Consider the following 23,593-nt stretch of genomic DNA (forward strand, 5'->3'; position numbering starts at 1 on the left):
CTCCCCTGAAAAGGGTCATTGTCTATGGTCTTGCAGGCCATGCACCCCAACTATGTGTGCTCCACAGAGATGTGCTTTGATGTTGGGGTATCCTCTGTGTGCATATAAGTGACAGCCCTGCCCTACCCCTGGATGCCCAAACTGTTCTTCAGCCCTAAGGAGCAGCATTTCTCAAGGTGTGGGCTGAGGAATTGAGAGCTCTACAGGGTACCTTCCAAAAACTGTTTATCTGGGCCCTCCTAACCAGAATCTTTGATGAATAAATGAAAAGTCAGGAAGAAAACAACAACGGTGTTATTTGCACTTAAGAGTTTTTAAAATCTTTCTGTATTTTCTCATTGAATCACCCCAATAAGCCTATGAAGGCCATTTTACAAATGCAGAAACTGAGGCTCAGAGAGATTCACTAATTTCCTCAAGGTCACATACACATAAAATACACATAATACACATAAAATGCACATAAAAGGAGCACTTGACCCTAGGCCATTGGAACTTCAAAGCCCCACAGCTGCCAGGTCCCCTGTCTTCCCTCACTCTCGACCACTGTATCCCCAAATCTCAATCCCAATAATGAAGGTAAAATGAGGAAGAAAAGAGCAAGAGCAGCAGACCAACTGCTTGTCCTTTTCCTTCTCTTCCTTAGGCTCTGGATTCTGTAAACTTCCTTGACTCAATAATTTCTCTCATAAACATCCCCAAGTATTTGGTATTTCCCAAGCTCCATGATTCTAGGAAAAACATGTATTCTCATTTTCAAGCCTAAGTCCTCTTGTTTTTTAATCCTAAACTCCAGCTCAAAAAGTCAGAGTGATGGTGAAGCTGAAATTAGGAGATTCTTCAAGACACTAAGAGAGGCTAAAATTTGGTTCCCAATGAAATGCATAAAAGAGCAAGCCAACCATTAATTACATCTTTTTTTCTCCAGACTTGTACTCTTCTAATGCAGTCACTATGACTTTTACTTTTAAAATAATTATGAGAACATGTATTGAGAGTTAGCTATTTAGTTATTTATTTAGTTATTTATTGCTTTTTTAGGGCTGCGCCTGCCCTAAAGTTCCAAGGAAGTTCCAGGCTAGGGGTTGAATCCTAGAGCTGCAGCTGCTGTCCTACACAACAGCTCACAGCAACGCCATATCCTTAACCCAGTGAGCTGGGCCAGGGATCCAAATCTCGTCGTCATGGATACTAGTCGGGTTCATTACCGCTGAGCCACAAAGGAAACTCCAAGTTAGCTATTCTTATTGTTCAAAATATGTCTGCTTAAAACCCACTCTGTGTCCCCAACAACAAATCCCATTTTTCTCTTAACTGTCCCTTTCATATTCTCTCTTCTACAGCTATTTATCTTAATTTCCAAATGTGTATCCATCTGCCTAGATATCAGAACTTTGGCTAAAACCCAGAAAACCTCTGTGGTAAACTTTTGTTTTTCCCCACATAGGGTAGGGGGCCAGCTCTCAGTACCAAACATCCTATAGTTAGGGGGGAAAAGGCCACCCACAGGGCAGCCCCAAGAGTCACAGGGTGGAGGGAACAACCCCAGGGCACCCACAGGGCCCTAGCTGCCAGAGGAGGAGCAGAATTTGCCACCCCAAAATAAGTCTCTTAGGCATATTTTAAACTGGTTATTTTCTAAGAAACAGCAGGCAAGGGAAAAACTTTGAAAACCAGTAGGAGTTATCCTACTGTAAGAAACACTTACACTTGTAAGGGAAACCTCCATCTGTAAGGCTGTTCAAATCTTATCAAGGGAGAAGGCAGTGACCTAAATCTGCATAACAACTTTGTTTACCAGGGCTCTTCCGTAACCTCCCAGCACTGACTCTCCCAAACATCCTCTTTCATCTTCAGCAGAAGATGATATTTAAGGTGAGGGCTTTGGCCATTTTGAAGAGTTACTCAAGTTTTCCTCCCTAGCTCCAGTGTACATCAGTTATTAAATTTTTGTGTGATTTTCTTTTAAGCTGTCTCGTGTCAATTTAATTCTTACCCCAGAAGAACCTAGAAAGGGAGGGGAAATATTCTTCCTCCCTGACAAACTACATGCATGCAGGTTCCCCACATCCTCTTCCTTTCTGCTGTTAAAAGGAAAACCACGGCAACCTTGCTGAGAGCGCCCCTGCCAAAAGTTCGCAGTGTGTTTTAGGGGCTGAAGATCAGTAGGGAAGGGGCATGGACATTTACTTAACAGCACCTAAAGTTCCTTACAATTTGATCCAGACTCAACCATGATAACAAGGTTTAATTTCAATGTGGCCTCATGCCTCCCAGCTCCCACCTACCATACAGGCCCCTCCCCTGCATCCCGGCTCAGTGAAATCCCACCTCAGGAGGCCTTTCTCTGACTGTAGCCTGGACAGGTAAATAGCAGGTGCCAGAAGGATTTCACTCAAATCTGGCTCATTAAGTAATAATTCTCCACTTAAGGATCTTCAATAATTCTTAAAGTAAAAATAAAACCACTATATAATAGATAATATTTATTAAATATTTACTGTGTGTCTGAAATTAAGTCAAGGACGTGGCAGGCATCAATGAGCTCACTGCAACAACCTTATTGTTGCCTGATACTGAACTAGTATAATCCGCCTCATTTAACAGTTAATATGGCTCAGAGACCTTGGGTGACTTATTCAAGAACGCTGGTCCATCTAACCACAGAGCCCAAATTTTTATCAGTACATTTCACAAGAAAAAGCCTAAAACTCTGCCAAGCACATGAGGCCAAAATACTCATCAGTCTCTCCTCCTAAGGCTACTACCATCTGTGAAAGTGATTCTCAACTACAGTCACCTTGTAGAAACTAACATCAAGTTTCAAGATTAATTAAACCCATAAGCCCCAATTTCTCCTTTAAGCCAAGTAGTGTTTTACTTCTTTTAGCCCCTATCAACTTTCTGAGAAATAGGCCAGAAGAAGTTAAATAGGTTAAAGAAAGTGGAAAAGAGCTTATGTTAGTCACAAACTAGAGTTAATCTGCATAATCATGAAACAGCTACATGTCCCAGAGCATAACCTCACTGACTAGCTATAACACAGATCTCTTTTCATCAACTGAAATTAACTCACAGGTGCTGTGCTAGGTGGAGGGGATATAAAAGTAACAAGTGACACATGGAACCTTGTCCCCAAGGGGCACACTAATGGAAGACAGATCAAGAAATAAATAAATGTATACAATGCAGAAAGAGCAAAATAAAAGCAAACATAAGCTGCAGTTTTAGCCCAGAGCCAACTATCATGAATTGGGAAAAACAGAGCTCTTATGCCAAGAACAGAGGCAGGTATCTACGGCCAGGGAAACCATGATGCCAAAGCCAGCTTGCATTTTCAAAGAGTGCTACCACCCCTCAAACAGGATCCTCTCACCGTTAGACTCAGAAAAAAATTAAAATAGAAAGAAGCCTACAAGATCTTCCAGTCTGATGCATTATTTCACAGAGGGGGAGATGGATTCTGGGAGAGATGCAGTTAATAAACACCCAAAATCACATAGCAAGTTCTAAGTAGAGACAATCTTACAACTTGTCTCAGGCCTCTTGGTTTACCCATCAATTCAGTCATATAACAAATATGGTTGGATTGTGTGCTACACACGAGTGAACAAAGCAACTGGCTCCGTGCCTTTGAGAACCCATCATGGTGGGGAAGGCTGTCTGCTTATATCTGAGACAGAAAGGGCTTCAAGAGCACTTGTCTAAGACTGAGGAATTGGGGAGGGCTTCCTAGGGAAGTGACATTTAAACTGAGCCAGAAAGAACAAGCAGGAATGGACAAAAGAGGAAGAATGGGGTAGGGGTGAGGGGGAGCTGATGTGCACAGCTTCTATCTGAGGCAGGAAGGAGTTGATCAAGGTACAGGAACAGGAGAGCAGTGTGGTCAGGAGGAGAGAGGCAGGTGGAGAAATCCTAACTGTAACCAAACTGATGGCAACGCGAGGACACTGAATGGTGAAACCTCAGTCTGCTGAGCAGTCTCTCCACCTTGGGAAGATTTGAAGCTTGAGAGCAGAGGAGGAAGTCAAGGACACAGAGTCCCACAATCTGCTTTCATCAACATCTTTCACTGGGACTGCCTGACCCCGTAAGAACCCTTGACATCCTAGGGACTCAGACACTGCCTGTGTTCAAAAGGTCCAAGCATTTCCCCAAAGGAAATCTCAGTCCCCCAGGCCACAAAAGCCAGACTACCCTGCCCCGGAAGCTGTAGTCATAGATAACAAACACCCCTCCTCAGGAGGCTAGGTAACTCTAAAGCATACTCTGAGGAGACTGGCTTCACAGAATTGAACTCTGGAGCCACCTATACAGCCTCGTCCCCACAGGCGTGGAGGGTAGGACCTCCTGAGCACCAAGCCCTCCAGGCCAGGCCCTGGGGGAGGACCAGAGACTCTGAAAGGGGAAGGTGGAGCACAGGTGGCCAGGTAAAAGAAATGTGGGCACATTGAGCCACCAACTGTCAGTACCCTCAGGGGACACTTGCCAAGCCAAGCTGGTTTCCCGTCACCATCATCCAATTTCTATTAGGCTAAGCATCTCAAAGATCACCACCACCTGCGATCAGCAATCAGCTGGCCCATGACACAAGCTAATCCACTGCCCTTTTTTGTTTTTTTTGTTTGTTTGTTTGTTTGTTTGTTTTTGTCTTTTTAGGGCCACACCCACAGCATATGGAAGTTCCCAGGCTAAGGGTCAAATCAGAGCCACAGCTGCCAAATCCAAGCCAGGTACGCGACCTACACCACAGCTCATGGCAACGCCGGATCCTCAACCCACTGAGCAAGGCCAGGGATCAAACCCACATCCTCATGGATTTCATTTCTGATGCACTGCAACAGGAACTCCCTGTTCTACTGCTTTTTAATTCTGTTTTCAGATCCTGAATGAGAGCATAGTCTTCAATGCTTTTCAGAAAGCACTTAGTGCCAGTAACAACATAAAATTCACAGGCCTGGCTCTCCAGACTGGCTCTTTCATCTACCTTCTCCCTTCCTTTTTTCAGTTACACCAATAGGAAAAAATAATGGTGAAACGGGTAGGCCTTTGGGTATCAACAGGTCCTTGGGTATCACTGCATCATAATTTGCGACTAAAAAAAACTTCCATGTTCATCAGGAGGAGAATGGATGAATAAAATGTGACACAGTCATACAATGGAATCCCATAAGCCATGAGAATGAAAAACTGCTCACACACAACCATGAGAATTAATCTCACAAACATATGGCACAAAAGAAGCCAGACACAAAAGAGTAAATGCCACATGATTCTATTTTCATAAAGTTTATGAACAAGCAAAACTAATCTCTGGTCCCTTTGGGGAGAAGGGACAGGATAGCAAGAGGAATAAAAGGGAGGCTTCTAGGATGTTATGTTCCACTTCATGACTGATGTGTTCACTTTGTGATAATGCACCCAGCTGTACACTTAAGATGCTGTGTTTTCTATATGACTATACACACACACACACACACACACACACACACACAGAAAGAAAGGGTTTTCAGCATCTTGGCAAAGGAGAAGTATATAGGACTTAAGCTTTGCAGGCCAGGACTATGAATGGACAATGACCCTGGAGAGTAGACGGAGGGAGATGAAGAGGTGACTACATTGGGGATATGGCCCAAAGGGTAGCTGTGGAGTGGCAGGAATCAGGGGGAATAGTTGCAGGGTTTCCTCCCTTCTTTCTCTGTGTAATTAACTGCCGATGAAATCTCTGCATAAGGTACTCCAAAGGGAAATGGGGCCAGAGGGAAAAGGGAGGCTGCTGGAACACATCCAGAAGAGAAGGGATCAGGAGAGGAAGAAGAGAGAAGAGAAAGAAATCCTAAGTGCCTAGGGTGGGCCAGGGCAGCTCATCTGGGTTTGGGACTGGGGATAGATGAGGTGGAATGATCCCCACGACTCAGCCCAGTAGAAGGATGCCTTCTCCACTCCCTTCCCTGAGCCAGCAACGTCTGATACACACCTAGATTAATGGTTTTACCGCACTGTTCTGTTGTGCTTTGTTTATAAGCCGGTCACCCTGGGAACTAAAGGAACAAGAGGAGTGTGTGTGTGTGTGTGTGTGTGTGTAGCCAAGGATTCCACATCCCCAGCATCTAACATATAGTTTGAACAATTTTTAAAAAATGTTCAGGAGTTCCCCTCGTGGCTCAGTGGTTAACGAATCCGACTAGGAACCATGAGGTTGCGGGTTCAGTCCCTGGCCTTGCTCAGCGGGTTACAGATCCGGCGTTGCCGTGAGCTGTGGTGTAGGTTGCAGACGCGGCTCGGATCCCAAGTTGCTGTGGCTGTGGCGTAGCCCGGCGGCTACAGCTCCAATTCGACCCCTAGCCTGGGAACCTCCATATGCTGTGGGAGCGGCCCAAGAAATGGCAAAAAGACAAAAAATAAAATAAAATAAAATTTTAATAATGTTCACTGGACAAACAAATGACAGAAAGAATGTAGCAATTAGATATGAGGTAGAGACTTGTTCAGTATTTAAAAATCTGTAATAACAGCTTAAATGGCCAAAAATGTGGGAATGGCTAATTATCAGAGTGGCATACTGTGCAGCTACCAAAAATTACAAGTAACAGTAGCACACATCTGTAGGGTGCTTTACAGTTTACTGAAAATTGCACCTCCTCATTTGACACAGAATTATCTGGACTTTGTTGCTACACTGAAATGTCTCTATGACACATTAGCAACAATATCCCAGAGATGGGGGACTATCACATCTTCATGGAAACAGGTAGGGAGGGTCCACATCTTTAGAGTAATACTAGGAAGGCTTGGGGATGGGAAGGGGTGGCAGTAGAGAAGTTGAGTTAGCTCTATGTAAATAACTGCTAATGTCACACTATTTTAATTCATTTCCTCTTTTTTTGGAAAAAAAAACTTTACTTTTAACTATAATTTGAATCAAAATTTTATTTAACAATTATTTGCAAGTCTTGCTGTTAAGTGATCACCTCGAAAGAATTATGATGTTCTAGGTGGACGCAGTTTGTGCCCTGGTGTGGTTTTATTCACGCTCCTGTCTTCAAGAAATTAAACAGCAAAACCTATCTGCAACAGACTTTTTTAGACTGTCTTCCTGATTATTTTAATACACACACACACCCACACACCCCAAACCAACCCCCCCTCCCTGAGAGAAGCTGGCTCTCATGCACAATGATCCAGAGAAAATTGAAGTCGTGAACACTTTAACCTCGGCATTCTCTTCGTCCTCTAGGTGATCCTGTAGAAACTTTGTTTTGCAGCAGGGTCTATCCTATAAGTAAATTCTCTGCATAGTCTCAATCTTTGCTGAGTGCGTCTACAGTGTTTTGGGTGAACTTCCTGTAAGCGCTTACCGCAAAGAGAGGATTACCTAAAAGGATACATTTCACAAACAAACCATCACGTGTCTTTTGCTGAAACACTACATCCAATGTTAAAAGTCTGCTTGTGCAGATGACAGTGGGTACCTCTGGAGAACCTGACCACAGCACCGTTCGAGAATCCCCAAACCAGCTCTTTTTAGACATTGCCACCTAAAAAGAAGCCGCTTTTAAACGTCTGTGAGACGCTGATGAGACGTTGATGACAAACACAGACAAGGCTGCCTTTACAATAATAGCAGAAACCCTCCAAGCATTGTTGATCCCGCGCCTTCTGTGCTCAAGACTTTAGTGACCCAGGGGGGTGGGCGGGGGGAGGTGCTCCACGCATGGCCCAAGGGGGGCGTTAAGGAAATAACCCTGCTCTCAATGAAAACAACTTGAAAGCCGGGCGGCCAAAGCGCGGATGTTCAGAAACATCTCCAAAGTTCACTTCCAGATGCAAAAGGCGCAGGGGCTTCAGGAAGCTGAAGCTCAAGGACAGGGGAGCAGATGAGGACAGCAGAAGCCAGGCCTCGGAGGCGGGGAGTCACCCGCGGAAGCCGGAAGGGGGCGAGTCCACCCGCAAAGAACAAAGGGGATGCCGCAGGGCGACCTGCCCTCCTCCTCACCCGCCCGCGCCCCGCTACTGCTTCCAACTGGAAGATGAGAACAAATCTGCCCACCTGCCGCCGCGCGGCTAGTCAGCGGGCTGTAGGAGGCCGCGGCCACAAGGGGCAGCAGCGCAGCCCGTAGCCCCGCCTCCCGGTCGGGAGCGCGGGCCTTCCAGCTGCGCGCCACCACAGTGAGGTCCGCCCGACCCAGGTGCCGCCGCCAGGGCCCGGGCTGGGGGTAGGAAGCCAGAGTTGGGAATGGCGGGCGCTTCGCCTCCCCAATGCTCCGTGCCCACGCGGGGTATGCGCCGCCGCCTACGGGTGCTTTGTGAGGCCGGAACGGGGATGCCCGGGCGGGAAAAGGGCGAAAGCGCCCCGCCTGGGAAAAGGGCAAAAACAGAGTCTGCGGTGGAGCAGGATGAAGGGGGCAAAGCCCCTTCTCCACGCGCGGATGTTAGGTCCAGGTGCACCCCCACCCCCACTGCGCCCTCCTTCCTACACCCCTACACCCAGCCCGGCGGCGGCGCTCACCTGCTCTCCGCGACCCCCTCGCCTCCGCTCATCTTCGCTCTGCGGCTGGGAGGCGGCGCCTTGCGCGCCCGGGGCTCTGCTCTCGGCTCGCGCCGGGGCGCCTGCTGGAGAGGTTCGCGTGCTGAGCTGCCCTACGCACCCGGAGGCTGCCGACGCTGCCGGGGGAGGGAAAACGGCGAGCGAGAGCCACCAGGGGAGGGGACTGGGAGGGAGGGGGCGCCGGGCGCCCTGCCGCAGCCGCAGCCGAAGGCAGTCGGGGCTCCTAAACGGAAACACACGATCGCCCGCGCCCCCGCGCGTGCACGCCGGCGTGCACACTCGCACACGTGCGCACACCGGCCGCTCGGTGGCTACTTACTGCCCTGTGAGAGCTAGTTTTGGTGACACTAACGCGCAGAAATTCTGTGAAAGAAAAGGGCCAGCTCCTTTCTAGAGGGGACAGAGAGCTCAGGAGGGTTGGATACTCTTGTATCTGGGATTTTTCACGAGACAACCCCCCCCCCCGAGGAATTCTCAGATTTTCTTAGGATCTGTAAGCCCCCTGAAATTCTTTCAGATTTTGTATCTAAATACAGGTATCTGGAATGAGGGACTCTGGCTTTCACATGATTAAACACCCCCACCCCAAACTGTAAGAATGGATGAACTAAGCCAGTAGTCCCCAAACTTTGCTGCACATTAAATCACCCAGAGAGCTTATCAAATCTCAAACCCTCAAGCGGTATCCCAGACCAATTAGTGCAGTGAGATCCAGGTGTCAGTATTTTTTAAAGATCCAGGCGATTAAAACATTCAGGAAGGAGTTTCCAGTTGTGGCGCAGCAGAAACAAATCCATTTAGGAACCGTGAAGTTTTGGGTTCCATCCCTGGCCTCGCTCACTGGGTTAAGGATCTGGCGTTGCCGCGAACTGTGGTGTCGCAGAAGTGGCTGACCGCAAGTTACTGTGGCTGTGGTGTAGGCCGGCGGCTACAGCTCTGATTCCACCCCTAGCCTGGGAACCTCCATATGCCACAAGTGCGGCCCTAAAAAGACAAAAGACAAAAAAAAAAAAAAAAACTCAGGAAAATGTGAGAACCACTGCTTAGACTACTGGTGGCCTTCATTGTACACTGTTTTTTTCTTAGCTGTTTTTCAGCATGATTGTTTTCTTGTCTGTCTTTTCCATGAGGTGGTGGGTGTCACACAGCATCTAGCCCAGGTCTGGCTCACAGTAGGTGCTTAGAAATACACTTACTGCAGGAAGGAGGAAAAAACAGAGTCCAGGACCGGTCCTCTACTTTTCAGCCCTTCTACTTTGCTCTTCCTGAAATTCTCCATAGATTGAGATACCCTTAACTGAAGGGAAACGGCTTCATGTAATGCCTGAAGCTGGGGAAGAAAATGTGCCTTTGTGCTTTGAAGGGATGTGTTGTCCTTTTTTTTTTCTTCTTTTTTTTTTTTTTTTGGCAGGGGGCGCAGCTCTGCAACATATGGAAGTTCCCAGGCTAGGGGTTGAATCAGAGCTACTGCTGCTGGTCACAGCTGCAGCCAGAGCTGCAGCAATTCAGGATCCCAGCCATCTGCAACCTACACTGCAGCTCACAGCAACACCGGATCCCCAACCCAGTGAGCAAGGTCAGGGATGGAACCACATCCTCATGGATACTAGCCATATTCATTTCCGCTGCCCACCACAACAGGAACTCCTGGGATGAGTCTTTTAGATTTCTCCAAATGTCTCAGCCCCAGAATACCCCTACCTGCCTCACTGTGACTCAAAGGCCCAGGCTGGCACTGTGGATGGGTGCAATAAGGGTCATAACCCCTATGGATAGAACACCCATGAATCCGAAACTATAATAAGATACTTTATATTCTGGAAAAGAGCTGATCTGGTATCATCACTGGTGTTCCTTTGTTGAATATAAACATGAACAATTTCACAGAACATCAGACAAGGCCCCTCTGTAACCACAATGGATGAAGGCCAGAACAAGACTCCTTAATCATGTCTAAGCACAGACAAATCGTGAGCATTGTCCAAGCCACCATGGACACACGCCTACCTTGGCCAATTGGAGTGACCGCTGCTTCTTTGCCAATTACAGCCTTAGCCTCTCTCAAGTCTGCCCTTCTGTAGATAAGATTTATGAAGATACACATTCATAGATTTACCCCTGCTTTCCTAAGCCCTCCCCCAATCAGCTAACAAAGCCCCAAATCCTTTAATAATATTTCCTAATACCTTCTCACTGACACACCTCCATGGTTTCCCATGGTGTGCATTTCCCTCACTACAATGGTAAGAAATTCAACTTTTTAAGCTACAGGTGTATTCCTAGTGAGCTGTGGCAAGAGAATGTTTAAAATAACATCTTAATCATCACAATAACAGTACAAGGTAAATATTACACCCTCTTCTCATATAAGATAACTGGGGTTCAGATAGATCATATAATTTACACAGGGCTGCCTGGCTGTCAGTGGAGAGCTAGAGTTCATGTTCACATGGATTCTTGGGATTCAGACTAGAATGTGGCTTCCTTATAGGAACTGTGGCTTCCAGATGATCTTGAGTTCCAGCCCTAACTCGGTCCTTTTCTAGCTACAGGAGTTTGAGCAAGTCATTTAACTTTCTTGATTTTAGCTTCCTTGCAAAAGAAAAAAAAATAAAAAAAGTTCTAGGAACTAGATGTTTTATTTGTTTGTTTGTTTTTGTTTTTGCTGCACTTGAGGCATATGGAAGATCCCAGGCCAGGGATTGAATTTGAGCCGCAGCTGTGACCTATACCACACCTGTGGCAACACCAGATCCTTAACCTACTGCACCAGGCCAGCGATCAAATCCACACCATCACAGAGACAATGATGGATCCTTAACCTGCTGCACCAGTCCCAGGACTAGTATTTTTTTTACTGAGATATACCGCATTTTCTTAGTTTGGGGTGTATAATATAATGATTCAATATATGCATATATGTGAAACTATCACCATAAGTCTAGTTAACATCCATCACCACACATGCAGTTATACTTTTTTCTTATTATGAGAATTTTTTCAAGATACAATCTCTTAGCAAATTTCAAATATACAATACATTATTATTAACTATAAGGATATATACACTACTAGTATATTTTTCATAAGCTCCCCAGGTGGCCTGATACAGCACCCACTGGCAGACCCTGGTTAGAGAAATTACCTTGCAGCTGCCAGATCTGAGGTACCCTTTTCCAAAGTCTCACTTAACTCTTCTCTCCTGAAAATCTCCTTTGGCTTCCAGGGGGCCCACATGTTATGGCAAGCAACTGAGGTCCACAGAGAACTCTGCAGAGCTAAAGCCTGAAAAACCATGTAAGTGAACTTGGCAGTGGATCTTTCAACCCCACCTGAGTATTTGGATGACTGAAACCCTGGTGGATAGCTTGCCTGCAGTCTCATGACAGACCTTAAGCCATAGCCACCCAGCTAAGCCACTTATTGGTTCCTAACCCATACAAACTATGAAATAATAAAGCTGTTAGATTTGGGGGCAATTTGCTATGCAGCAAAAAATAACTAATACAAAAGGAAATAAGATCCTATAGTTAGTGCAGTGGAATTACATTATTTGCACTTTTAACTTCAGTAAATTCAACCACACTTGCTCTGTAAAAGAGGGAGAGAGAACAATTTACAGTGTCAGTTACTCTGCCTGCTATTCCAGTGAAATAAGATGAAATGAAAGAGGTGGATCTGTTTCATCAATCACTTTGACCCAGTCCTGGGCATCTGTCATATAGAAGAAAGTCCTGATGCTGACTCTGTTGCTCATATTTTCAAACATCCATGTTTTGTACAAAGTGGGAAGAATTAGGTTAATTCACTGACTTGGATTCTATATATAACCTTGTCAATATGTCACTTGAAGTCCCTTAACTCAACAGGACTTGAGACTAGGACATCCCCAAACTAAGAATAGTATCGACCTGGAGTTCCCATCATGGCTCATTGGAAACAAATCTGACTAATATCCACGAGGACTGGGGTTCAAATCCTGGCCTCGCTCAGTGGGTTAAGGATCCAGAGTTGCTGTGAGCTGTGGTGTAGGTTGCAGATTGGGCTCAGATCCCAAGTTGCTATGGCTATCATGTTGGCTGGCAGCTACAGCTCCGATTCAACCTCTAGCCTGGGAACTTCCATATGCCTCGGGTGCAGCCCTAAAAAGAAAAGAAAAAAACAACAACAAAGAATAGTATCAACCTTAGACCAATGTAAGAGGGAGCCCAGCCTGGGACCCTTCCATGGCCTTCCTCTAATCACACCTGAGGAGTCCATGAGGCCCAAGGGAAGTGCCCTTTCAGAGTCTGTGCCTGCCCCCTCCTATTTCTAGACCAAGTTCAGGGCATGAGAGACCCCACATCCCTACCAAATGGCCCTAAGCCCACTTCCAGGGCCCAAGGTGGCCCCTCTCCTTGTTCAACTTTCCAACGGTGGGGCATAACACCAGAGAGCACATGCCAGGGGAAACCAGGCAAGTTGTTTAAATGAATGTGGATGGAGCCTCTCTGTGCAAGCCAATTGGTCCACACATGCACACAGAGCCCCTGGCCATGCAGATGGACCAGCAGAGGAAAACCAAGAAGGAGGCCCAAGCCAGCTCTCCAAATGCTGCCTTGTTGAGTCACACCACATAGGCTTGCAAAGCCTGTACTTGCCAGCTTCAAGACTGAAGAAAAAGCCTGGAGTCAGCGACAGAGACACCAAAGGATTATTGGATAAGGGGAGCTTATTTGTCTGAAGCAAGGTCCTGGAGAGACACCCCACCATGTGCCATGCACTGTGGGCAGGACAAGACGACAGTCTTTGCTCTTTAGGGGAAGGGGAGATTACCAGTTATAGGGGGAATTATATCAGGTTGGCTCATCGGTTACCAGGGAAACCAGCAGAGAGGCGAGCCCCTTACCACTCCTTTGAGAAGAAAAATCAAAGGAGTGATTTTTCCCCTAGCTAGGGCCTGGGGAAAGTATACAGGAAGGTCAGTCCTTGGAGAGGCGTAGGTGAAGCAGGCACTGTGAAGTACAGAGAGCAAGAGAACAGCCGCCTTAAGTGGCCTGATCATACTTGCCTCACACTGGTGTGGGAGGCTGAGAACTCTCACTTGACCTACCCTTCTACGTCATTTGACAGGAACATTTGTCAAGGCAGGAAGATACAATGAATTTCATTTAACAGTGTATTTGCTTGATTTATAACTTTTACATGTTTAGGCAGAACACATTTGGATGTCTGTTTGTACTCTAGCCCAAGGTCCCACAAATGATCGAGGTGCCCTGGCCCAGAATTAACTTTGTCCTTATTTTGTTCCACTTTTTAGGTTTGGCCTCTGTTTGCCTGAGAGAGTGAGGGCCAAGGCATTATTTGAGTGGGAGAGGAGGGCAATGGGATAAGGTGATTAATTGTCTATCTCCCTCTCCTTTTATTTAAATGTATCAGTGTATGATTGTGACCAGAACAATTGGTTAAATCCACAAAGATGGTGTGTTTTCTCTCCCTCTGAGGCCCAAATATGGCTTGCTCTTGGAGATCTCTCAAGGTAAGGTCTATGCTTGGATTTTTGTGCATGGCGATTATCATCTAATCCTTTGCTGAGATTATTACTCATCTCAGTTGGCAGTGTCCCCTCCAGATATTTTCCCTTCATCTTCATATATATTATAAAAATATTTTGTGTGTGTTTGCCTGAAAAATTTTATGATATATGCACTAATTTTCAATTTGCTTTTGTACTACAATATATCTCAAAGGTCTATCCATCTTAGTAACAAATTTTGCTATTTACCTATTTAGCACTCTTCCATTTCTAAAGTACTTTTCTTAAATTATCTCCCTTTTTTTCTTTTTACAGCTGCACCTGTGGCATATGGAAGTCCCTGGGCCAGGGGTCAAATGGGAGCTGCAGCTGAGGCCTACACCACAGCCATGGCAACACTGGATCCTTAACCCACTGAGTCAAGCCAGGTATTGAACCTGCATCTTCACAGAGACAATGTCAGGTCCTTAACCCACTGAGCCACAATGGGAACTCCTTAAATTACCTCATTTTGATACTAAATGTATTATATGAAATTTGTATGTCATGCATGTTTTTAGATTATAAATATGTTTATTTATTTTAATTTTTGGAGAAGGGGTGTTAGTGGAGAGAGTTTTGAAGAGAGAGAATTTCCTAAAGACATCTTAGAGAAATACTGCAATATCAGAGTGGTAATTGCTTATGTAAGCTGTGAATTAGAGGAGACCAGCCATTTTCTGATTTAATCATGGCAAAAACTACTCAGTTTTCTCTCCATGTCTGTTTTCTTTGTGTCAGAGACTCTTATCTTCTATTTCAGGCCTGGACAGGCAGGTGCACCCAAGAAATGGATAATAAGATGTTCTTTGGATGCTGACATTAGCCAGGGGGAAAGCTTTAATTATGTCTTGAAGCAACATTTGGTTTTCTTCCTAAAGCCATTTGATATATTCTCTTGAGTTCTGAGTTGCCTTGGAACTTGCATTGTTTGTTTCCTAGAGCAAGGATCCAATTTTATGTTTAAGGTCCTCGTCATGGCATCTTAGGACTTGCTGCTTCTCCCACTGACAAAATGTTCCATCCTCCAGGATCCAAAGAGGAAGGGGGTGTTGCCCACTGCTCTGCTGTCAAACAACAAAGCTCACTGCAATACACGTTCATTACAGCAAAGCACACCACCACGGACAACAGGGAACTTTGCCCAGAACTGGCGGCCTCCCAGCTATGAAGCTAAATCATTTATCTAGAAGAATCTTTTATCTTCTGAACCCCCACTCCCTCCAAATTCATGTTGAAGCCCTATGATGTGATGGTATTAGGAGATGGGGCCTTTAGGAGCTAACTAGGCTTAGATGAGGTCATGATGGTGAGGCCTCCAAAATGAGATTTATGTCCTTATAAGAAAGAGCTCTCTGTCTCCATCATGTGAGGAAATGGCAAAAAAAAAAAAAAAAAAAAAAAAAAAAAGCAGCTCTCTGTGAGTCAGGAAGCAGACCGTCACCAAAGACCAAATCTGCTGGCCTCCAGAACTGTGAGAAATAAATGTCTGTGTTTAATCCACCTAAGCTGTGGCATTTTGTTATGGCAGCTTGAGATGATTTAGACACTAGTCTTTAGGCTTCTACTGTCAACAAATATTACCATAATTTGGGGGAGGGCTCCTCTGCTTTTTGCTTTTATCTAACTGAACTTTCTCTCTCTGTCTCAGTTACTTAAAAGAGATTCCCAGAAGTGGAGTTCCCGTTGTGGCTCAGTGGTTAATGAAACCAACTAATATCTATGAGAATTCAGGTTCAATCCCCGGTCTTGCTCAGTGGGTTAAGGATCCAGCATTGCTGTGGCTGTAGTGTAGGCTGGTGGCTACAGCTCCAATTGGACCCCTAGCCTGGGAACCGCCATATGCCTCGGGTGCAGCCCTAAATAGATTAAAAAAAAAAAAAAAGCGATTCCAGGAAAGTGAATTTAGTGAGAAAGTATCATTTCTGTCTCCTACACCCTCACACCCCCATTCTAATCATGTCCCTGAAGGTGTAACTACCTCACAGAAACATTGCAAATCCAGTTTCATGATACATCACTGTGTCTCCAATTAACTCAAGTGCTGTTAACAGAACAATAATATATCATTCAACAAAATTTTAACTCACCTTAATTTAAAAAATGAATCAAAACCCGGAGGTTTTTTTTTCCCCCAGAAGACAATAGAATAAATGTCATCCCAGAAAATTTCCAAATTTTCCTTTTCATGTGTTTTGGTATCATTTTACCAAACCTTGACACACACACACACACACCCCATTTTTGATGACAGAGTAAGGATCTTAGTTAAGCTAAGGATCAATCTAGAAAAGGCTTGCTGCACAAAGTGGGGTCCACAGGCCAGCAGCAGCAGCATCCAGGACCTTGTGAGAAATACAGAATCTCAGGCCCACCCAGAACTGCTGAGTTCTAGTCTACATTTTAACACAATCTCCTGGAGGTTTGTATGCACCTTTCAGTTTGAGGAGCACTGATTTTAAAGATACCAGGTAGTTTACAGACACTCCTGCAGGAGGACCAGGTTTGGAAGTTAACATCTGGATCAAAGTCCAAGTCACTACTTAGAGGGTTCAGATGAGGACAGCAGCTTGGTGTCCCAGGTCACAGCACACCTTCCAGCTTAGTGGAGGCCAGGAAAGAGAGAGGCATTTTCAGTTTAAGTGGCGAGTGGTTCAATAATGAGAGGAGGGTTGTGCCTCTGAGAAGAGGAAGTCTTCAAAATTTAGGCAAGGCAGTGCAGCTGCTGAGTAGCCAAAGGCACTGACAGACCTCCACTCCCTGTGTCTTTCTTTTTGGAAAAATGGTGGAATCCAGCTCTTCCATTACCTGCCCAGTCACCTTTAGCAAGTGCAGGAACATTCCATGGTCTGGATTTCCTCATTTTTAATATTACTTTTAATAAATGATAGTTCCTGTTGACATGGAACTTTACAGTTTGCAAAGCATTCCCATGCATATATTTTCATTTGAGCCAACAGGACAACACCATGTGATAAAGTAGTGTTACCTCCATTTCACAGCTTGGAAAAGAGGCAGAGAGTGGCCTGTCTGAGAGTGCCAAGACCTCAGATCTTCAAGCACTATGACCCTGTAACCACAGCCAAATGTGTTCATGTATGTGGAAGTAAATTGAAAATTGTAATGTGTTATTCCAATAAAAGTTGTTCCTTATTACTCTAGTAACTTTCCACAAATACACATCTAACTGAATTGACTCACCTACCAAGATGCTGGCCCCAGCATCAGCAATCCACTTTCTCTCCTTGTGTTATGGAAAAACTATTACCAGGAAAATCTAGTAATTGATAATATCAAGTGATTTTGTGCATATTAATAAGCAATAAGGGAAACCTAGATGGAAGGAACTGAAGTTGTTTCATTGTTTAGAGTCTTCTGCCAGAAGTAATTGAGAAAATCTCTAATGTTTCTCTTGAATTATTTTGAAGAACTAAAATGATGATCATTTCAATTATTTGTTATTTATCCTTATACTTTTCATGTTCTTCTACAAGGTCCTATGACCAATTCTAGGATGGTCAAAGGCAGTGAAAGGACCAGGACAATGATAAGACCAGAATTCCAGTCTTCTGTTCTCAAAATCAATTTTCAAATAATGAATCTTTTCTATTTTTTTCTATAGAAAGACACAATAGTTTCCTTTAATCTTTCTCTTACCAGTAGGTCACACCCTGCAGTTCTTTTATCATCTGTTATGAATTCCACTAACTCCAGTTCTTTCTTTGTCACTGATGTTACGTCCAAGTGAAAGACTTTTCAACAGGGTTTTTAATTAGGTGAGATGTTAAGGTCAAATGTATTTGACAAAGCCTACCCAGGGAAATAGGTTTTTAGTTAAAGCAGTAGAGAAAGGAATATTACAGTTTCTTTTTTTTACTGTTACAAAATCCCTGCTCTGCAAATAGATGATGAAAAATATGTATTATTCTAAACTGAAATGTCTTTATTCACATTCATTTACTTGCCTCTTTGGGGAGGAGAGAATTCCTTTTCTATTTTGAATATGCATTAATAATAACTGCCATTTGTGGTGTGCCTACTATATGTTGATGATTATGCCATACATTTAAAATATATCATCTTGGAGTTCCCGTTGTTGCTCAGAGTTAAAGAACCCGACTAGTGGGGAGTTCCTGTTGTGGTGCAGTGGAAACTAATCCGACTAGGAACCATGAGGTTACGGGTTTGATCCCTGGCCTCGCTCAGTGGGTTAAGGATCCAGTGTTGCCATGAGCTGTGATGTAGGTCGCAGACGTAGCTTGGATCCAGCATTGCTGTGGCTGTGGCGTAAGCTGGCAGCTGTAGCTCCAATTCAACTCCTAGCCTGGGAACTTCCATATGTCGTAGGTGCGGCCCTAAAAAGACAAAAGACAAGAAAAAAAAAAAAAAAGAACCCGACTACTATCCTTGAGGATATCCCTGGCCCTGCTCAGTGGGTTTAGGATCCGGCATTGCTGTGAGCTGTGGTGTAGGTCACAGATGCGGCTCAGATCTAATGTTGCTGTGACTGTGGTGTAGGCCAGCAGCTGTAGCTCCAATTGGACCCCTAGCCTGGGAACCTCCATATACCTTGGGTGCATCCCTAAAAAGCAAAAAACAAACAAACAAAAAACCAGCACTATAACTGACAATAACACTGAGTTCTTTCTATATGTTGTATTGCTTAGTCCTCACATTTGACTTATGAGGTAGGTACTATTATCACTCCCATTTTACAGAGGAGACAGAACGACAGAGAGATTAAGAAATTTCCCCACTGTCTCTCAATTAATAAGTAATGTAGAGGACATCTATCCTCACATAGGTTCATTGCCAAAGACTTTTTGTTTCCAAGAGCAGACTACCTCTGAGTTCTGCTAAATTCTTCACAAACAAATTTGTTTTTGGAAGGCCTTTGAAAGCCTAGCTAAGCATAGGCTCTCTAGCACTAGACAGACCTGGCTTCAAATCCCAGTAAATTAGTTCAGCTGTAACCATCAAGACCATTTCTCCCACTTCTACCACCAAATCTACTTTCCAGCTAGTAGAGAAGGAAAAAAAAAAAAAAAAGCCCACGTCTCTTCTTTTATTTATTTATTTATTTGGCTTTTTAGGGCTGTCCCTGCAGCATATGGGAGTTCCCAGATTAGGGGTGGAATCGGAACTGCATCTGCTGGCCTAAGCCACAGTCACAGCCACAGCAATGCCAGATCCAAGCCTTGTCTGCAACCTACGCCTCAGCTTGGAGCAGCGCCAATCCTTAACCCGATGAGTGAGGCCAGCAATCAAACCTGCATCCTCATAGATACTGGTTGGGTTCTTAACCCACTGAGCCACAATGGGAACTCCACCTGCCTTCCTTTTATAAGTAAGAATGAATTCTGCCCCCTTCCCATTAGTCAGGGCTTTATCTCACAGCTAGATCCATGGGAGGCTGAGGGATGTATATATGATACTGGCAGCCATGTGATCATCTAGAATTTATAGATTTTACTAACAAAGAAAGAAAGGGAGAATAAATATTAGGACAACCAGGAGCCTTTTCCTCCTCAAGCTTCACCACTCTGTGACCTTGGACAAGTCTGAGCCTCTGTAAAATGAGGATAATAACATCGTAAGTACATTGTTAGGATTTAGCTAGTCATATAAAGTCTCTAGCTCAGTGCCTGGCACAAAGAAAGCATTCAATAAATGTTAACTGCTATTAATATTGAAAGGGTTGTATAATCGCAGTACTAGATTGGAGCTACAATGATGTATGATGACTCCAAAACTTGAATTCTATTGTCAGCATCGCACAAAGATTATTTGCTGGGTATTGCATACTTGTTGAGCTTTCTCCCATCTATATTTCAAGGAATTCTTGAGGTAAATAGAGTATTAAAAATCAGATATTTTCGGAGTTCCCATTGTGGCACAGCAGAAACAATCCGACTAGGAACCATGAGGTTGCAGGTTCTATCCTTGGCCTCGCTCAGTGGGTTAAGGATCTGGCATTGCCACAAGCTATGGTGTAGGTGGCAGATGCGGCTCAGATCCTTTGTTGCTGTGGCTGTGGTGTAGGCCAGCAGCTGTAGCTCCAATTTGACCCCTAGCCTGGGAACCTCCATATGCCGTGGCTTTGGCCCTAAAAAGCCAAAAAAAAAAAAAAAAAGAGAGAGAGAGAGAGAGAGAGAGAGATTTTCAGGTTCTCGGACAACTGAGTTTTAGTTTATTTAAAAAAATTTTTTTTTCTCGACAAGTCTCTTTATTTCTGCAGAAGTGTATGGGTCCTCAAAAAGCGCACACAGACAGCTGAGTTTTAATCTCCCCAGGGGGAAAGGGTGAGCCCACTATAGTGTATGTGTATTACTCCATATTATCTAGATATATCTAGATATAATATGTAGACCTTAACCTAAAGCAGTGACACTCAGCCTTAATTTTACAAAATTTCATGTTGTCTCCAATTATTTCTAAGGATACAACAGATTATTCAAAATAAACTTAAACAGGAGTTCCTGTTGTGGCTTAGCAGGTTAATAACCCAACATAGTGTTCATGAAGATGTAGGTTCATTCCCTTCCCTTGCTCAGTGGCTTAAGGATCCAGCACTACTACTCTGTAGTAACCTCAATTTTTGTCTTTTTAGGGTCGGCACCTGCAGCATATGGAGGTTCCAAGGCTAGGAGTCAAACCAGAGCTACAGCTGCTAACTTATGCCAGAGCCACAGCAACACTGGATCCAAGCTGTGTCTGTGACCTAAACTACAGCTCACAGCAACACTGGCTCCTTAACCCACTAAGTAAGGCCAAGGATCGAACCTGCATCCTTAAGGATGCTAGTCGGGTTCACTAACCACTGAGCCACAACGGGAACTCCCTCAATTTGGGGGGGGGGGCACACCCTCAGCATGTGGAAGTTCCAGGGCCAGGGATCAAATCTGAGCCACAGCTGCAACCTATGCCATAGCTGCAGCAATGCTAGATACTTAACCCACTACCACTGGGCCACTGCAGAGACAATACCTGATCCTTAACCTGCTGCGCCACAGCGGAAACTCCAGTAACCTCAGTTTTGGTCTTTGTAGGGCAGCACTTATGGCACACAGAGTTTCCCAGGCTAGGGCTCTAATTGGAGCTGTAGCCACTGGCCTTTGCCAGAGCCACAGCAACACAGGATCCGAGCCGAATCTGCGACCTACACCACAGCTCACGGCAACGCTGGATCCTTAACCCACTGAGCGAGGCTAGGGATCAAACCCAGGTCCTCATGGACACTAGTCAGGTTCATTAACCACTGAGACATGGCAGGAACTCCTTGATTCTCAATTAAAATGCCCCGAAGGGTATGGGGTCGATTTTCTGAAAGGAGTATTCATGGGCAGAGAGATGCTTTCATCCTCCATCCTTGGGATATGCAACCCAAGGCAGAACCCAGCACAGGCGACTCACCCTCTTAATTGGCTCTCTCTCCCAGTTTACATTTCCTTTTTGATTGTTTTGTTTGTTTTGTGTTTGGCAACACCGATGGCATGTGGAAGTTCCTGGGCCAGGGATTGAACCTGCACTACAGCAGTGACCCGAGCTGCTGCATTCATAACACCAGATGCTAAACCCGCTGCACCACAAACTCTCCCAGTTTCAACAAAGAAAATGCCTTGTCCTGAAGGAACCCCTCAGGCAAAACAGGACCATCGGTAACCCTCCTCCAGCAGAGGGCACCTTGTCTGCCCTTCCACTCTAGCGTCTTCTGGTAAAAGTGGGTGTGACAGGCATCCTTACTCTCCACCACTTCCTGTTCCCCCTCTGTTTCCTCACCACAGGGAGGCTTACACTTCTCTGCTCCTCTGAAGTTAAGTGATGTCATGGGATTGCTCTGTCCCATAAAACATGAACAGAAAAGATGCTTGCAACTTCCAGGTAGAAGCAATTAGGAACCAGTGAGTAATTGTCCATATTTCCTTCCTCTTGCAGTGGCACTGGCAACATCTAGGTGGTGGAGGTTTTGTCAGCCTGAGTCTCTGAGTAAGGACCACCTGGAACAAAGGCCCCTCGCCAGCCCTCAACATCACGCACATAGCAAAAGTGTGTCCTAAACTACTGTTTTTGGAGTCACTGAGATTTGGGTCTTTTGCTACTGCAGCATAACCCAGTCTGCCCTGACTAATACAGGAAGTGAATCCAAGACCCTACTGAGTCTATAGCAGTAATATGATTTTAATGATTTTCCTGTGGATGAGAATAATACAACCATTGTCTATATCCCAGTACAGTGCTGACAGGAGAAGAAAACTCACTTTTCCAAACTATCCCGGCAGGAGAAGAGCCCTGGACTGACCTGAAGTCCAGGTGAACAAAAGTGCCTGGGCCTCAGGTTATTCTAGCCCATGTTGGCCTCTTGACTTCTCAGAACAAGACAGTGCCAGGGGCCCAGGCCCCTAGGAGGAAAGAAGGCCCTGCCACAGGGTGCTATACTAGACATGAAAGAATTCAACATGTGGCTCTGAGAGCAAGAGGGTTAAATTACGTATTACATTTATGTGTTTAAAACAAATTTATGGAGGAATAATTTACATACCATAACACAATTTACATACCATAATTTATATACCACTTGCATTTCAAGTGTAAAATTCCATGATTTTTAGTAAATTGACCAGTTTGTGCAACAAGCGCCTTTTCATCCTATAGAACATTTCTGTCACCCCCACAAGATCCTCCCATTCAGTGTTCATCCTCATCTCCACCTCCAGCCCCAGGCAACCACTAATGGAGCAGCAGTCCCGCTATCAGTTACTAGAGATGAAGGTTACCAATGGACATGAGAACTGATAGACCCAACTCCCAGAGAGCTGGCTCACTAGATACAGAAAAAAAATGCAAAATAATAAAAAACAAATTATATATACAACCCCTTGGTTATTTTTACCTGTAATTACTAAAATGAAAGTAAAACAAGTATTGGGGCGGATCCTGGCACTGTGCCCTGCTTGGATTTGGCCCCTCAGAGGGCTAGTTGCTATCCTCAGGCCTACTACCAAAGGGGCAAATGATCTGGCATAGCAGACAGTACCTCTATAAGCTCCGGTCACCAAGGAAGTGGTCCGGGTGGTGAAGGAGGGTGGGGTATAGAGGATGTGCAAAACCAAGAAACTGTTAAACCAAAGGATAGATTGTGAAGGAGCTATCTCATTTTGTAGATCGGTAGCCCCAGCTTCCTGACCTTTAACTAAAATGAGTAGAGTGTGACCTAACTTAGGAAAGGTCTTGATTTTAAATGCTGCAGAGTAGGAGAGTGTATTTGATTGATGCAGGACCCACACTTACTATTGCACCATCAGAGATGGCTATATATGATCCAAACACACAGCAGATTGTTCCAAAAGGGACAGCTAGCCTGAGGGACTGGATAAAAGCCACTGTGAGCTTTATTTACCCTGAGAATGTTAACTGATGGTTCCCCTCCTTAAATGCTGAGTGGAAATTCCCGGATGAGGCCACTCCTCCAAACAAAACAAAACATATGCAGT

At 44.8% G+C, this 23,593-nt stretch overlaps 1 protein-coding gene across 1 annotated transcript in view; it reads right to left on the reverse strand.

Annotated features, from left to right (window-relative positions):
• LOC125130196 (NACHT, LRR and PYD domains-containing protein 1a-like) overlaps positions 1 to 8,771 on the reverse strand; it is a 40,845-nt gene extending 32,074 nt beyond the window's left edge. Inside the window, exon 1 of the mRNA XM_047785678.1 lies at positions 8,510 to 8,771. Within this exon, the coding sequence (XP_047641634.1) occupies positions 8,510 to 8,541 (32 nt within the window). The 5' untranslated portion in view covers positions 8,542 to 8,771. The remainder of the gene's footprint in view (positions 1 to 8,509) is intronic.
• Positions 8,772 to 23,593: the final 14,822 nt, after the last annotated feature.

This window comes from Phacochoerus africanus, chromosome 1 (assembly GCF_016906955.1).
Source record: "Phacochoerus africanus isolate WHEZ1 chromosome 1, ROS_Pafr_v1, whole genome shotgun sequence".
Taxonomy (NCBI): Eukaryota; Metazoa; Chordata; class Mammalia; order Artiodactyla; family Suidae; genus Phacochoerus; species Phacochoerus africanus.